Below are 16710 nucleotides of genomic sequence, written 5' to 3'. Positions count from 1 at the left end.
TGTCCACTGACACACGGCCACGGATATTACTACAGCTAGCTAACAATGTTACAGTAAGAATGTTCTCTGCCAACTATGAGAAGAGAGGGAACGTATAGTAGCATCATACAGCTTTCCAGAAGTCACCTTACAGACAGTGGCACAAATCCATTGCTTTTCTTTTTTAGGCATTACAGAAGTCGCAAACCCAGAGTACTAATTGTGTTTTTGCATTTTTAAATTCATAAGAAGGGGTAGGCCTATTTTGTTTCGGGAATTTAATTGAAAAGACATTCATACGTTCAATTTTGCATTTAGGCCTATTATTGTTTGATGTATCAGTGACGTTAAAAACGGCATTCTATTAAGGAAAGGAAAGAACAACAACAACATTATTATTATTATTATTAATAATACATTGAATTGTATGTATTGTGATACATTGAGTATGTTGTGTTTTTTCGGCCAAAAACGGGCACATGTTTTGGCAGAATCAATTTTGGAATTTTGACATTTTAGAAAACAATAACATTAAGAGGAATAAGGCGGTGATGAAAGTCAGTTTGCAGTGGGCGAAGAGCGAAGACATTTAACTGAGGCGCTTTAGGACCCTGTGGAGCCGTCGGCCTCTGCAGTTACAGCGGAGCAGCTGGAGCAGGCCTCGCCGGCTGGGGAGGAGGTGGACAGGGGGAAGAGCAGAAGGAGGATCCGGGAGGCAGCGACAACCAGAAGGGTCAGGCCTGGGACTGGCGGAACGGGTAATTAACACTGTGATCCACTCATTAAAACACCTCGAACCCGTGCCGTAGACCCTCTTGGTGAGATAACCTTCAGTGGTCCACTATAAAGAGCCCAAACGGGAGGTATCTGATGGTGCGCAGACTGGCTGGATATCTGCGCTTTCTGCAGATGTGGGGGGCTGGGGGGTTTAAACGTAGCTAGCGATCGGCACTTGAACTTGAACACAGTTCTTTATTTTTCCCGAAAGCGATCACAGACTTGTGCACCGGTTACCTGCCGCGACCTTTGCATACGAAAGCGTGCGTGTCGGTGGCGAGGCATGCCCCAGTCATGATGTATGTGCACAGCCCGTCATCATTTATGGGGACCCAGGCGCCGCTGCGCTTTTTCGCCCGCTCGCCGATGCGCTTTAAGCGGGCACGCAGTTCAACTTGCCCGGAGACGATCCGGGGAGCACGGACCAGAGGCGGCTTTTCGCCTGACATATGATTATGCAGGGATGCGGACTCCAGTTCGTTCTGTGTCACATCTGCTTTATGCGACCGTGTTAAAGTCCGGGAAAATGCACATAGTATTTCAGAAAATCCTCACGCTTGGCTGCACTCTCCCGAAAATGAAATGATAAATAGCTCTGTCCAGGAAGAAGGAATAGACCCTGCATTGAATATGTTGCATGTAAAACGATTTTTAAATGCACATTAAAAGTATATTTCTATATAAGTACAAGTTTTTTTTTTTTATTAAAATATACGGGTTTCAGTTTGATATGAATGATGGGGGTCATCGTACAGTCCATTTGAAAAAGTAAGTTCCAGTTGCGTGTGATTTAAGGTGCGACGATTGTTAATTGAGATCAGATTAATTGAACTGATGCATCTGCTGACCTACATACTACGGTATAACTTGCAGTGCGGATTTTCTGTATACTTTTTTCTTGGAAGAACCGTGCAGTGTCCTCACACCAAGTAAAGCAATTTACAGCTGCCCGCGTTCGACAGACAGACAGAGAGACAGACTGACTAACAAAGGATCTGAAAATGTAAGGTTTTCGCATCTTCCGTTTTTTGTCACGGGTTCAAATGAGTGTCCAGGTGGTAAAATGTGAAATTGACTGTACCAGTAGTTCATCAATCAATCAGTGTCCCGCAGGCCTTTAAAAAGGTATTAAATATATGCCCTTTTCCTAGGGTTTACGGTTTGTGTCGCCAACGTGTGTGTTTATAATAACGTTGCGCCGGGGAAAAAACTTGTAAAAATGGATGAATTATTGTATACATAGAAATCCTTTTAGGAATTAATATATGTATACAGCAATACTGACATGCTGTCGTCATAATCACGCTTATCTTCTAGGCCCATTTAAAGGTTTTTGGGTGTAAGAACTTATATTAAACTGTCTATTAATTAGTGACAATAACTTTCAATTAGAGAGAAAGTCGTCACCTAATCCATGTGAAATCTCATTTTCCAACCATAGCAGATATTTTATAACTTTTATCCCAGTTTGCGTGACTGAGGGACCCAACAAGTAGTTATACTTGTGTTAACTGCAGGTATCGGACGCAGGAAGTGGCAACTGACTTAAGTTTTAAAATTAAAGCCATTGCTTACACTCAGTGATTATGGTTGATTATGATTATTATGTATGAGTCAGTGTAGCGCAGACGGTAATATTTGTGACATTTGTAGAAACAAAATCTCTTACGTGCATTTCAATATATGGTGCATACCATCCAGGAAAGTTATTATTTTTTTTTGTTTCATGTAGAGCTATTTTTAATACCAGCGTGAACTTGCCTAAATTTACCGCAGTCCTGAAATTCGCAAAGGAACACGGCCAAAAAGTGCGACGCGGAGTTAAGTGGTTATACAAAACGACACCTTCAGATACCCAACTTACACTTAAAAACATGAATTTCAAATCCTGTACTGGCCTCGTTTAGCGTGAGTGAAATTAAGGGTTTTTCGGGCGCAGAGCCGCAGTTGGCAGCTTCGTCCTCGATCCCCGGCCCGGATCAACCCCGATGCTTCCGCCCGGCCACTTGGTCACTTTCTTTGACTTTTAAATTAGGATTTTACGTCTTTTTCGCCGACAATTGATCGCACAAATCCGCGCAGATACACGTGACTGCTGTGTGTCCAACGAACACGAACGCAAATCGCATTCAAACAATCACTGATACGGTGAAAGAACATTTTGGACGCCTCGCCTGTCAGTCAGATGTTCTTCTCATTGGGCTGACTGGCATGGTTGGTTAACGTTCTTCGTATGAACCTACATTGGACGCTTACGCCTTCTGTCTTAGTGTGATTTAAAATTAAATAAACTGTTGCCTGCAAATATCTGAATTTCAATGGCAATCACAGGCCGCGGAAAAGTGGGAAAAGAGAGTTTGGCAGAGATTCAAGGAGCGCCATGTTAAAGCTGAACGGGAGGGGTTTAAATAGCCGGGCTTTATGATAGCCTGTGCGCTTTTATATTTCACTGGAGAACCCGGCCTTTATTACCTCCGGTCATCTGTTATATTTCACTGGAGAACCCGGGGTTTATTATAGCTAACGTGCTCTTATGTTTCACTGGAGAACCCAACCTTTATTGCGTCCTGTCCTCTGTTATATTTCACTGGAGAACCCAGAGTTTATTACGTCCTGTCCACAGTCCTCTGTTATTTTTTACTGGAGAACCCGGGCTTTATTAGGTATTGTTCTCTGTTCTATTTCACTGGAGAACCCAGAGTTTATTACGACCTGTCCTCTGTTATATTTCACTGGAGAACCCAGAGTTTATTACGACCTGTCCTCTGTTATATTTCACTGGAGAACCTGCGTTTTATTATAACCTGTACACCGTTATAATTCACTGGAGAACCTGCGTTTTATTTTAACCTGTACACCTTTTTAATTCACTGGAGAACCTGGGCTTTCCCCTGTGGCTTAATACATTTAATCCTGTGCTGTCTGGGTAGATGGTATCCACCTTTTCTCCCTCTTGTCCTGGTTATGAGGAGGCTACATCACTTTCATATAGGGTGCAGTTAAACAAATGCCACTTGTATGCGCCTTAATGAGACCAATTAGCCTTATCTGCTATCTTTTTTCCTCATTGTACTTCAGCTTCAGGCAGTGTTGCCTAAAATGAGAAACTTAAATCCATATATATTACTACGGTGTGCCAAAGGAACATACCCCACTTTACCGTCATCCTCACCTTATTTCTGTTTGTTTTTTGCAGGGAAAAGGAAGAACAGGAAGAAGAGGCGACAGTTTATTTTTAGGTTTTTTTTTTCTTTGAGTTTTTCTTTCATTTGTTTTGCTTTTGAAATAGACACCGCAATCTCAATGATGCCGTCCAGCGCCAGTGCTGCCGCGTTCAAGCCTGCGGACTTGGACTATCATGACGCGGCAGCGAGTAAAATGGTAAGAGACCTGCAGCTGGGCAACTGTGGTCCCTCAGGAGGGCACTGCGAGGGGCGTTTGAGCAGTTGTGGGGGAGGACAGCTCATAGCAGAGACACCCAGAGAGATTCCCATAAATGGCCCTGTAGAAAATATATATATTCTTTTCTTTCCTTTTTTTTTGGGGGGTTGGGGTCATAGCCTTGCTCCTGGGCCCAAACCGAGATGTGGCTACTCTTTCAAGCATGGAATTCGAACCCGTGACCTGATCACAGGCATAACCCATACACCATGCCCCGAAATATAATGTTTTAAGAGATCATTTAAAATTATTCATTTACTTCAAGAAAAACTGATGGTATAATGGAGGGTTCTTCAAATCTGGACCTCGATTCCAAATCCGGGCCTTATTTTCAGTTCTCCCAGGTAGTTAGTTTAATAATTACTGATTCTGATTGGTTAGAGGCTTCACACTTGACTGACAGGTAAAGGAAGGCTGGAAATCCAGCAGTGCTCGGACCTCGAGGACCGTGATTTGAATAACCCTGGTATAATGGTATAATGTCATTTTTCATGTCACTTTTTATAATTGTTGGCAGTTATTTGCTTAAGAGTATTAGGAAGGCAAATATTTCATCTGGTTTTTGGCCAGTACTGTACAGTACTGTAGTGAGTATTAAAGTCTATATGAAGTTTCGGTTTTACTCTGGTTTTTACTTTTCATTATTGCCTCCCTAAATAAACACAGTGACCTAACCAGTGTTGGGAAAAGTAATTACTAGATATGTAAATAGTTCATTTGTTAATTAGTAAATCAGTGAGCATCAACTTAGTGACTCCAAAACCAGCTCTGACAGGTTTTGCGAAATCTTGTGCAAAATGTAATCCCTGGGATTTAGGTATTCTATCTGTCACGGAATTATGACTTTTGATGGGGAGAGCAGCTCGTTTGACATTGTTGTTGGCTGATGCCCAAGCGGGCGTCACGCTTCAGTACGAACCCGGTGCTTCACTGAGTCTCTGTATTCACCACTATGATGGTTTTCAAGAAGGAGGGGAGGTTCTGTAACATCTCCTCTGCCAAATTGCCTTTCGGCTGTCTGTCGCTCTCACGGCTCTGTGACGTCCGCTCTGCTACAGCATCTGTTTCAGCTGTCTGTTGGTCTCCTGGTTCTGTGACATCCGCTCTGCTACATCATTTGTTTCAGCTGTCTGTCTGTCTTCTGGTTCTGTGATGTCTGCTCTGCTACAGCATCTATTTCGGCTGTCTGTGGGTTTCACTGTTCTGTGACGTCGGTTTTGGTAAAGCGTCTGTTTCAGCTGTCTGTCGGTCTTCTGGTTCTGTGACGTCCGCTCTGCTACAGCATCTGTTTTGGCTGCCTGTCGGTCTCCCGGTTCCGTGACGTCCGCTCTGCTACAGCATCTGTTTTGGCTGCCTGTCGGTCTCCCGGTTCCGTGACGTCCGCTCTGCTACAGCATCTGTTTTGGCTGCCTGTCGGTCTCCCGGTTCCGTGACGTCCGCTCTGCTACAGCATCTGTTTTGGCTGCCTGTCGGTCTCCCGGTTCCGTGACGTCCGCTCTGCTACAGCATCTGTTTTGGCTGCCTGTCGGTCTCCCGGTTCCGTGACGTCTGCTCTGCTACAGCATCTGTTTCGGTTGTCTGTCGCTCTCACAGGGGGACTATGGTGCCACGAAACTTGACAGGATGATTGTGTAAAATACCCGTTTAATAGGTTTTGCAGACGTCAGAGATCAGCCTGGCATGAATGAAATTGTTACCTTTCAGGACGGAGGTTAAATTTACCTGTCCCCGTGGTAATTTTGTAGTTTTGTAGGAAGACTCGAAGATGAGGGGAGCAGATGGAGGCTGTCCTTAGCTCTTTGCATTTACCTCCACTGAGTACTTTGTTGGTTCTGTTTACAGGACCTGCTGTCAACGGCTTTCATGTGGCAACAGTAAAGAGAGCAGAGCAGAAGACTGACAGAGAATAACCATAATAACGAGTCAAAAAGAAGATGATAAATCGCATTAACAGATCTATTAGTGAAACAAGATTATATGATCAACTTGAAATGGTACCCCAGTAATACAGGGTAATGCTTTGACTTGCAAATTTTATTCTTTATTTGCTCTGTCCACTTCTAGTTCAGAATAATATATCAAAAGATATTAATTTGTTTTCTTAACCATTTTTCATTCATTATCCCAGAGTCCTTAATTATATTTCATGACGGGGAATTTAAAAGCTGTTTACCTCTGGGCACTGAGTTGTCGTGTACTGTTTTCCCTGGCATTGGTTCACGCACACAGATCCATGTACCGCTGGGGAGAACCAGACCTGTTTGGTGGGTTACTGGATTTCTGTGAAAACGGATTCTAAATATTCACTGAAATCGTGGAAATGGTTTCTAAGACTTAAAGTATTTAAAAGCCACAATTTTGTTTGCTGGGCTGGTGCTGGTGCAGTACTGTCAAATTTAAGAGCCCCTCGCATTGATTTGTTAAGCCAACGGCGGACTAGTCATAAAGAGCTTGTGTTCGTCTTTGATGCACCTCAGAGTGCTGCTTTGGAAACTGAGCCTGGTTGCTGTGAATGTGAAGCCCACGTTTTGCGTTTATGTATGACACGCCTTTACTCCAGGCGACTTACATTTCTTTTGAGAAAATAGGGTCAGATAGTTCTGTGGGAATCAGTGGTTAAGGGCCCTACAGTGAAGTGACTGCTGACCACGGGATTTCCACCGGTGACCTTCTGATCACTGGCCGTGCCCTAACCAGCTGAGCCACACACCACCCGCACAGTGCGGGGTATCTGTGGTGTAGCAGATTCGCTGACGTCTCAACTGTTACGGGACCAGTGTAGCGTAGTACTTCCTGACACTGATATGTCAGTGATGCTCGTGTGGCTGCCCAGAGGAAGCTGTCTATCGTTTGTCTCCTGAGACTGTCTTCCTCGTCAAAGCGGAGTTGTCAATGACAAGAGTGTCCCGCTTGTCTAATGCCAGTTTGTTGTTTAATTTCACCCCTTAAAAGCCCTTCTGTGTGCTGCGCCTTTGATACGGCAGCCAGTCCAGTGCTAATCGTACCGTTCTAGCGCCTGCTTTACGCTGTTGCTCTTTCTAACGTTCCTGGCTCGTTGTTAATGAAGAAGCGGCAATAAACAAAAATGTAGAAAGTCCGCCAGTCTGTTCGAGCGCCGCTCGCGCGCGAATTTGGTAAAGAGGCTTCACCTGAGGCGATGTCGCTGCCTTTGCACTTGTCAAATAACAAGAAAAGAGTCTGTCGTCGCTCCTGGTTTTGGCATCGCCGATAGTAGAAGGGCTCCGTAAGCGATCTGAACTCTTTCCAGCTTTGCTGCTCCATTATGTTTCCCCAGACGTCAGACTCAGGTGCTGAAAAGCTCTTTTGGCTGCGCAGGAGTCGTGTTGGGCCGGTTTTCACAAACCCGTCCACTTGGTGTGTGGTTACTGGGCACCTGAACCAGTAGGGCGTGTCCTTAACCAAAATGTTTTGGGCTTTAAAGATTAAATGTTGAATGACAGAGTTAATCTGCCTTCAGGACACCAAATTGCGTCCCTACACGCCATGCTGCCTTCTTCTCCCGCAATGCACCAGGGTGTCCCTTTCACGTTCAAGTTCTTGAAGTGCGGCATAAAGTATCCATTTTATCTACCCTAATGCTGATTAAGTAAATATGCTGAAAGCCCAGTGTATCTGTGTGATTCTGATCTGTAATCACAAGATTTGGAAATGACTATCCATAGCCCAAGCTCATAATTTAGTAAAGACTGAGTGAAATTTGCTGCAGCTCTCACTCTGCATCATCTTCCATCACAGAAGAGAAATACTCTCTCGCGTATCACTGAGGCTGATCTCTACTGACAGTGACGGTGATCATATTTAACGGGGTATTTTTTGGATGAGTGCTTATCCAGACAGATTAGCAGAGATGCCCGATGTCTGAGGCTGAACATAGCCAGTATGGCTTACCAGTGCATCGCCTTGGACACCCACAGCAAGCCCATCCATCTTCTGACCACTCATCTGGTGAACATTTGTGAGGTGGGGAGGGGAGATCCTGAATAGGGACCCTGGATGGAAGGTCAGTCCATGAGGGACACAAACTCAACAGAGATGTACAGGGTGGCATGAGGAGACCTGATACCCATGTAACGCATGATATGTTGCCATCATCACCAGTTCAACCTCAAATACAGGAAGCGAATACAAACTCAGCGTCAGGGACGGATTCGAACCTGCACAACTGGAGGGGAAGTAAAGCTGATTATTATTTTACTAGAATTAAGAATTTTGTGTTGTATATTAATCATACACTCAGCTGAACATAATATAACACAAACACTGAACATAAACCTTAGCAGTTTGTCTGTGATACTAATTACATTGATGCATTTCACTTCAAAAGTAGTACAATTAGACATTATTGTTTACTGGCCCGCCTTAACGCAGCACTGTAAAACATGGATTATGTCGGTTTGTGGTCTGCGGAGGGTGGCAGTCTGTGTTACGATGTATTGATTTTGAAGATGGATGTTTCTTCCTGGTGAGCATTGAGGCAACATCTACAGTTCTGCTCCTTTAAATCATGTTTTATTCGGTTTATTTTCCATCATGGAAAGAGTGGGCGTCTACTGCAATGCCAGAATTCTGGCTCATAGGACAGGCAGTGTGATCACTGCATTTGTACTGTGACAACGGGTTTTGTAAATGGGAAGGTGAAGAATCTGGTTATCAAATGCTTGTGTGCTAAGAAGAGACCTTCTTTGTGTCTATTCTGCATTCCTTTTAGTTGGTTATGTTTTTAATTTAAAAACATCTCATTGTTTACACATGATCTTACTGCTTTGGTTTCTTGTACCTCTCGGACTCCTTTAGAAGTTTAATATGTTTTAGTGGAACAGTCCACTTCTTGTAAACATGGACAGAAAGTGTCCAGGTCAAAGATGGGAAAGAAATTTCCGCACTGTATATCTATAGCTCTGTTTATATGTATATCTGAATGTGAATGTCACACCGGTTTTTGTTTTTAATGACGTCCTGCGCCAGGGGCCTCCGCATGAGCGGCGTTATGTACCCAGGCCGTAATCTGATTTTGAGTTTCAGTCGACTGTAAGAAATGTCCGACGCTAGGAGGATGTCATATTCTGGGGCCTCCGTGTACAGCGGCGGTACAGAGTCCGTCAGGGGCCGCAGTGGGGCTGACTCTTGGGGGGGGGGGGGGTCACTGATTAGACTGGAGTCGGGAAGACAGGCTGAGAAATGTGCTCGCAGCATCGCAGGCGCGCTCCCAGAAAGGTGTTTCGCTGCGGTTTAGGATGGGTTGTAAAGGCATCCTGGGCTGTGATTTGTGATGTGGGGAGAGGAGGAGTCTGAACCATCTATGTCATCCGGGAACTTCCTCTACCCCTGCCTCAGATCGCAGTCTCGTTGCTTGGCAACAGCAGTTGCCCGAAATAGCCGGCTGCAGACAGAAATAGAGCACACATATTGAACAACAAACTATGTCTCCTGGCCCATTTTTAAGCTCCCCCCACTCTGGCTTGCCTTTGTTCTACACTGTCTGGGCAGATTGGTGTGAGTCAAACGAATGAGGCGGTTCTTTTCTGCGTGTGGCGTGCATGCAGATGTTGGCCGGACCCACAGCCTGTGCTGGTTTTGGGATTTCCCTGTGCGCTGAAGCTCCCGGTTAATGTGTAACAGTCAATAAAAGCCGTTCGAGCGACACGCTCCGGAGCTTAGCAAACAGAGCGACGCCGCACACAGGTGCACCGCTCAGATGGGCCCATGTTTGCCATGGGGCTCATAAATCGGGCAGAGAGGGCCGATTCATGATGGGCATTTATTTTGTTTCGTTATGACCCCTACAGGCAGGAGGCTGAAACTGAACACTCTTTTTCAGATTCTTCTGGCATGAGGTCACCACTTTCTGTTGGGTCAGCACCGTTCTTCGGGAAACCTGTGGGAAAGAAGGGACACTGTGTCAGCGGCCATGGGAGGCGGGGGGGGGGGGGGGAATCCATGGTTAAGCCTGGCAATAACGTAGCACCTGATTGACCCTGCTGACAGCCTTAATACCGCCCCCCCCCCACCCCCCCCCGGGTCTCCACATAGTATGTGCTGTGATACACGTCCTCAGGTTATAAAGAATGGACCACTGCTAATGTCCATAACCGGTGTACCCACGATTCCCTGCGGTGAGGCATTGTGGGTAATAGACGCATATAAAAACACAGTTTGGGAAGACCGTCGTCAAACCGCCATAATCAGAAGATAATGAATTGTGGTACTGATTTTAATATTCAAGCTCATAAACATGACTGAAAATAATAGTTTTATATCCCTGTTTGCATTTACAATGGTGTGCTTGTGTATTAAAAAGTATATCTATTTATTATTTGTGCTATGACTGTGTACTGGATAACTGGTTGAAAATTGGATGGGCAGTTATTTTGTAAAAATTTAAACGTTAACTTACCCTGTTAATCATCGTGTTTGTCAGCTGAAGGGAGACGCAGGAGGGTTTCTAAGATTAAACAGTAATCTGGCACATACACAAGCTCAGAGTAATCAGAGTTGTCGGGGATGACACTGTACTATTTTTTGAATGTATAACAAAAACAGAATGGAAAAACAATAGACAATGACAGAATGAAGATGTTATGGGTTGGTGTGAATCTCCATTTTTAGGCCGAAGGCTTGTAGGGGTATGTTCTTCCATAGTATTGAAGTTCCTTGTTAAGGATCCTCATTCACTCACTACTTACCCATCTGATCACGATACAGGTTGTATTGCACCAACTGTCAATTGGTCTGGTGTCACAGTTCCCTTTAGATTACATCCCAGGATCTTTGAATAGTTGGCCATTGCCAGGGTCAACCTGTCCCTGGAGCCGTTGGAGTTAAGGGCCTTACTTAAGCGTCCAAAGATAAAATCACTCTGCCGACCTTGGGATTTTAACCAGTGACCTTCCGATTATGGGCTCAGAATCTTAACCTACACAGCCACATACCAGTCCCTCATTTTACATTTTAGCCAGTTAGCAAGTATTTTTATATTAATCATGCAGGAGAGTAACCTGTAGAGTAATATATGTTCTGTGGAGTATACTATACTGCATTGCTCTATATCCATCACACACTGGGACTTTTGTAATGTCTGGCTACAGTAGTTCACTCTGCTCCATCCCTTCTGTGAAGATATCAGGGAATATGTCATGATAACTCTGAGTAAAACTTCAGATAGAATCTCCTTATGATCTCTGCTTTTCAAGGAAACCTTTTTTTCCAATGAATGTCAAATATTATATTTAGTAGTTATATTTAGTAGAGATAATGCCGCATCTGAAGTTATTTAAAGCGATCTAAAGTTGGGAGGTTGTTTTGTGTTTGGAGATGTTAATCTGTTCTGAATATTCCTCTCAAACAAATCATAGATTGTAATTATCCACCTGTTAGTGAACTGGAAGCCATTTTATTTGGAGACAGGTTACGATAAAGGGGGGAGGGGGGGGGGGTGATAACTCGATAATTTTCTATCTTGGTCCATGTCACCTAGACGTTCATTATTAGGGGTTTTTCCAAGTTGAGGGAGTCTTGTTCTAATAGCCCTGCCTCCCCCACATTAACTGGAAACCTTGTATTTCATTTTTTGGTTTTATGACATGTCCATGACACTTACGCGTTTAGATCCTTAGCGTCGCCTTTTGGGACGAGAGTACACAACGTGGACATAACATTACTTTCGCCCAGTTAATCCTGCCTGTGAGTCAGACTTTACTCCTGTCCATCAGGGCGTCTTCCTTCTACAGGGCCAGAAGAGGTTTTATTTTCAGTGAATACAGCTGAAAAAATCAGGGGGTCACTTAAATTCCTAGCTTTCTGATGCCCTTGGGACTCCAGGGGATGGTCTTACGGTAATAGGGGTCAGTACTATCCATACTGCTTAACAGCATCAAGCTTGCCTTGCTGAAGTTAACCTTGTAGACGCTTTCTACAACAGGAGTAACTGCTGGCAGAGCGTGATTAGCGTCTGCCGCAGCCATGATAGTATTGTCTGTTCCCTCCTGCTCAAGGTTACTCCCCGAATATTGGAATAACACTATGGATATGCAATAAGCTCTACAGCGGTTCTCTGGCTGGGGTGATAAAGGACGTCTCTGCCTTGTTCCCCGTGTGGAGCACATGGTCCAGAAATGCGACCTCTCTTCTGTATAGCTGCTTTTGGTGTGTTATACAGTAACTCAGTCCACTCTGTGAAACCTGAACCTACATTGAATCTATTCATAATCTCAAAAAACACACTCCCATCTATCAATATGAAAAGGCCCCAAATTTTTTCCTGGTCAAAGTTCTGCATTATATTCCATAACTTCCCGGTTTTCGCAGATGAATTCTGACTCTCAGTAAAGCCTGTTTGTTCATGGTCTGTGGGAATATCCTCTCTAAACTGGCTGCTAGTACTTCAGCTGGTATTTTCATGTCAACTTTTAACCAGTCTTCCAGTATAAGCTATAAAGCCCTGGGCTTCTTCCCTTTTTGTGAATTAAGTTCACGTATTTGGTTCTTCTTCACATCGAAATATTCCTCAGGAAACCTGGGAGCCAGTGATTTTCCTGGCTGGAGATTGAGAAGATGTCTGCTTTTATTTCTGCTGTGGAGATTTAAGAATTCCTTTTGTAGCGTATCTATTTCAGGAATATCAGTGCTATCCAGGAAGACACTTTCTTGTCCACTTTGGAGATATGAACATCTTGAAGATATATTTGTGTTTTTGTTATCTGTTTTTGGCTGACTGTTCTCATCTTCCTTTGAGGCTTTTATGTGGCTCTTGTTTACTCGGTGCTTTCTGAGCAAACTGTGTTAGGAGAGTATTATTTATACTGTAGAGCTGGTGTCTTGCATACCGAGTATCTCTTTGAGCATTTGTAGCCAAAAAACTGTCAAACTGTGACCTGGCTTCTTTTAGTTTTATGTCCTCAGATTTGGACACGTTCAAATTTCTTTCCATGTAAGAGTGTTTCAAGTCTCAGTTGTCTTTAAATCCATTCCTATTTCTTTTTTCTCATGTAATAAATCGTCACGTGTCTCATGAAAGCTTTGTAATTGTTTCATGTTCCTTCAGGTTCATGTTATTCTGTCATTGAATACTAAATATAGCATTGTTTATTTGGATAAGAATTAAAAAACTTATCCTCTTAAGCCTCTGGATAATGGTATGTCTTGGAGAGGCCAATGTGCATTGCGATCAGGTCCGATATTAACCTCCTTAATCAAATGAATTATTGGGCAATACCAATGGATGTAATCAGCACCAGAGGCTGTTTGCTGTGGGGCCGAATAAGAGGTAAAGTCTGTAGCTGCTGGCTTATGAGATCCCCATGTATCCAAAAGAACCGTCTCCGCACAGGAGTTGGCCATTGTGAAGCTCTGTTGACCCTGATGATTGCATCCTATAGGAAGGGATACTTGAGGCCAGCCTCATGCGAAGGGCGTCTCCCAACCTCCACCGAGGAATTCCGCAAAGTTGTGACTCTCTTCTGTCACCAAGAACAAGGTGTAGTAGTGCTGGCCTGTCTGAGTCCCCTTTAACCTGCTCTCCAACTATGCCCACTATCGCCGAAAATCGTCTTTGCTTCCCATCGTCAGTGTGTTCATCTCGTTTCACTCCCGAGTTACTGAGAGTTGGCAGTCATTTCAGGCGTGTTTCTCATCACACTGTCGATGGTGAGTTTAGTGTCCGTGGCATGGTTAGTACTGATAATAAGTTTAGCGTCACAGGTAGGGTTAGCATTGATGGCAAGGTTAACGCTGGTAGTTAGGTTAGTGCTGGTAGCAAGATTAGCATTGATGCCAAGTTATCAGTGGACACACTCTCGCTTTGGGATGTACCTCCATCATGTCTGCAGTCTCCTTCTTTTTGCCAGTTTATAGACCTTTTAGTCGTCAGAGAATGTGATTTTTGTCCCAGTGAGTGCTTCAGTAGTGTTTTATCACTTAAAAATTAGGCATGATAAGTGAGTAGAAGACCGATATTGATGAACTATTGGGGGAGAAACTTATCGTAATGGACAGCGTCCCGGGTGCTTTACATAAAGCCTGCTGGGGGCCCCCTCGTCAGGGCCGCGCGGCTGGGGGAGGGGCTCAAACTCCGCACTCTGCTGTCTTCAAAATAAACATGAACGTGGAAGTAAGGAGCCAGTGCACGGTGCCGCGAGTCTGCTGAGGCGGGCAGCATGTGGGTGACATACAGTGTTTATTCGGCAGAACCGTGTGGCTTGGCTGCAGGTGTGTGTGTGTGTGTGTGTGTGTGTGTGTGTGTGTTTGTGTGTGTGTGGAGGGGGGGGGTCATGTATATATTACATTCTAGAGACCAAATGTCCCCAATATGTAATTAAAAGCCCCCGCTATTTTGATGTTTTCAGAAAACTGAATTTTATTTTTAAAAAATGCGTGACTGCATCCAAAAATTAAAAATGCCAAAGGTCTTATATTTCATTTGTTTATTTATGGTTAAGGTTAAGGCTTGGTGGTGGTTAAGGTTGTCATTGAGGATTTTGTTATAGAAATGAATGGACGGTCCCCACAAAGATATAAATATACATTTGTGTGTGTGTGTGTGTGTTTGTTTGTGTGATAGAGAGAGAGAGAGAGTGAGAGAGCTGTTTCTCTCCCAGCGGTATAATCAGGGCTCTGACAAAGATGCTGTTGCCCTGAGGCGCAAAGATGAATGTCACCCCAGGTCACAAATAATTGAATGATTTTGTTCATATCAGTACAGTTTAACTCCCAACCCCCCCGCCCATCTGTTTTTGGGAGACCTGTGGCTCCCCCCACGACCTTACATGCAGAAAGTGATCCCGTTACCTGGTAACGTAAGACTACATTTGCTGCGTAAAATGCACACAGAGGGATACTGCTCATCTCAAACCTCATCTCTTACAATAAAACCAAAAATAATATCCCCTGTGCCTTCAGGCCTCCCTGCTCTTGACAGATTAGCAGAAGGAAAACTGCTTTGAGTCATCAGCGAATTACCTCGACGCGACACGTTTGCCGGGCACACGCCAAAGAGTTAGTCAGCAGCCCTGCACCGCCGAGGATGGTTGCTAAGCAGTATTTTCACCTTAGCAACAAATCTCCTGCCTTAGCGAGTTGCTGGCGGCCCTCGTCGCAGCCAGTGCTGCAAACGCGGAAGAAAAACGGCAGGATGGCTGACATCGGAGGAGTCATAGGGGTGGCAGGGGGCTGGGAAATGGCCGTGTGAGGATGTGTTTTACACACGATGCTGTGATTTGTTTGCAAGCATCCAGGCTCTGTCTGTCTGGTGGAGTGGTAGGTGAGCAGACCTCCCTGCTCCTGCATAATTTATACTGTTGTCATGGTGCATGAGGCGATGTTTGTAAATCAGCACAACGTCACCTGAATTTCATTCGTACCTGGGGAACAGTACATAGAGGGTTTGCCGAGTCCGTTCCTTCCAGCAGACCTTCCAGGTGACTCTGTGTATCTCTGGCGATGGTCGGTGGAACGGGACGCCTGCAAATGCACCAACGTCCTCCTCATGTCATTGTCACGATTTTCCCCCTGCAATCAATAACGTTCCACTACCAAGTTCCAGACCCAGAGCGGTGACACTCGGATCCCAACCCAGGATCGGTGGACTTTCCTGCTGCTCAGTGTCGCTCCAGCCCGTGATGAATCCGTCATCTCGTATCTTGTGCAGGTTGGGCCTCCTCTTGCTTCGAAGGGGAAGAAAATGGTTCTCAAGTTGAACTTGCGGCCGGGCGCCTTACGGCCTTGTGCCTTACGGCCTTGTGCCTTACGGCCTTGTGCTTTGCGGCCGGGCGCCTTACGGCCTTGTGCCTTGCGGCCGGGCGTCTTGCGGCCTTGTGCCTTGCGGCCTTGTGCCTTGCGGCCGGGCGCCTTGCGGCCTTGTGCCTTGCGGCCGGGTGCCTTGCGGTCGGGCGTCTTGCGGCCTTGTGCCTTGCGGTCGGGCGTCTTGCGGCCTTGTGCCTTGCGGTGTTGTGCCTTGCGGTCAGGCGCCTTACGGCCGGGTGCCTTGCGGTCGGGCGCCAGGCGTAATGAGGTGGCTCTGGTCCTGCTCGGCGGCCAGCTCCCGGGCCAGCTGGAGGGGGCGGCTTTAACAAGGACGCTCGTTTGCGGTGCCGGACTCTCTTCATCATTTTCAGTGCCGGCGGGCCGCCTCACTCTGCCCTTATTGCTGCTACCTGGAACTTTTCCAGGCCTGGTTACCCACAGAGTCCCCTTTGTTGCATTTACACTAATAAGCCATTAAATAAAGGTAATTCACTGTATGCTTTTTACTCTGGAGAGAGGGAGTCTTTAAGGTAAGAGTCCCAATTAAAACCGCATCGCCATTCATCGCACATGCGATACGTGGAAAAAAGCAGGCAGTTTTAATTTAGCTCTGTGCAGGTCTGGCTGGCCGACCCACGAGACGGGCAGCCGAGCTGGCAGCACTGCCTCAGCACTGCGTGTCCTTCCTAATGCCGCACTGCACACGCTCACACACATGGTTAATTTTCATTTTTTTTAATGCTGGTTTGGCTGCTG

At 45.3% G+C, this 16710-nt stretch overlaps 1 protein-coding gene across 4 annotated transcripts in view; it reads left to right on the top strand.

The window, feature by feature from the left end:
- Nucleotides 1-617: 617 nt before the first annotated feature.
- LOC111851525 (DNA (cytosine-5)-methyltransferase 3A) overlaps nt 618-16710 on the top strand; it is a 112349-nt gene continuing 96256 nt past the window's right edge. For 3 of the 4 annotated variants that reach the window (XM_023826533.2, XM_023826532.2, XM_023826529.2), the window contains exons 1-2: nt 618-737; nt 3953-4137. In XM_023826533.2, coding sequence (XP_023682301.1) covers nt 4060-4137 — 78 coding nt within the window. In that variant the 5' untranslated portion in view covers nt 618-737; nt 3953-4059. Of the gene's footprint in view, nt 738-1667; nt 1760-3952; nt 4138-16710 lie in introns of those variants that run through there. The other variant, XM_023826530.2, reaches the window with a different exon arrangement.

The sequence above is a fragment of the Paramormyrops kingsleyae genome, chromosome 19 (assembly GCF_048594095.1).
Source record: "Paramormyrops kingsleyae isolate MSU_618 chromosome 19, PKINGS_0.4, whole genome shotgun sequence".
Classification (NCBI taxonomy): Eukaryota; Metazoa; Chordata; class Actinopteri; order Osteoglossiformes; family Mormyridae; genus Paramormyrops; species Paramormyrops kingsleyae.
Note: the sequence above shows the minus strand (reverse complement) of the source record. Positions and strands in the feature narration are given on the sequence as shown.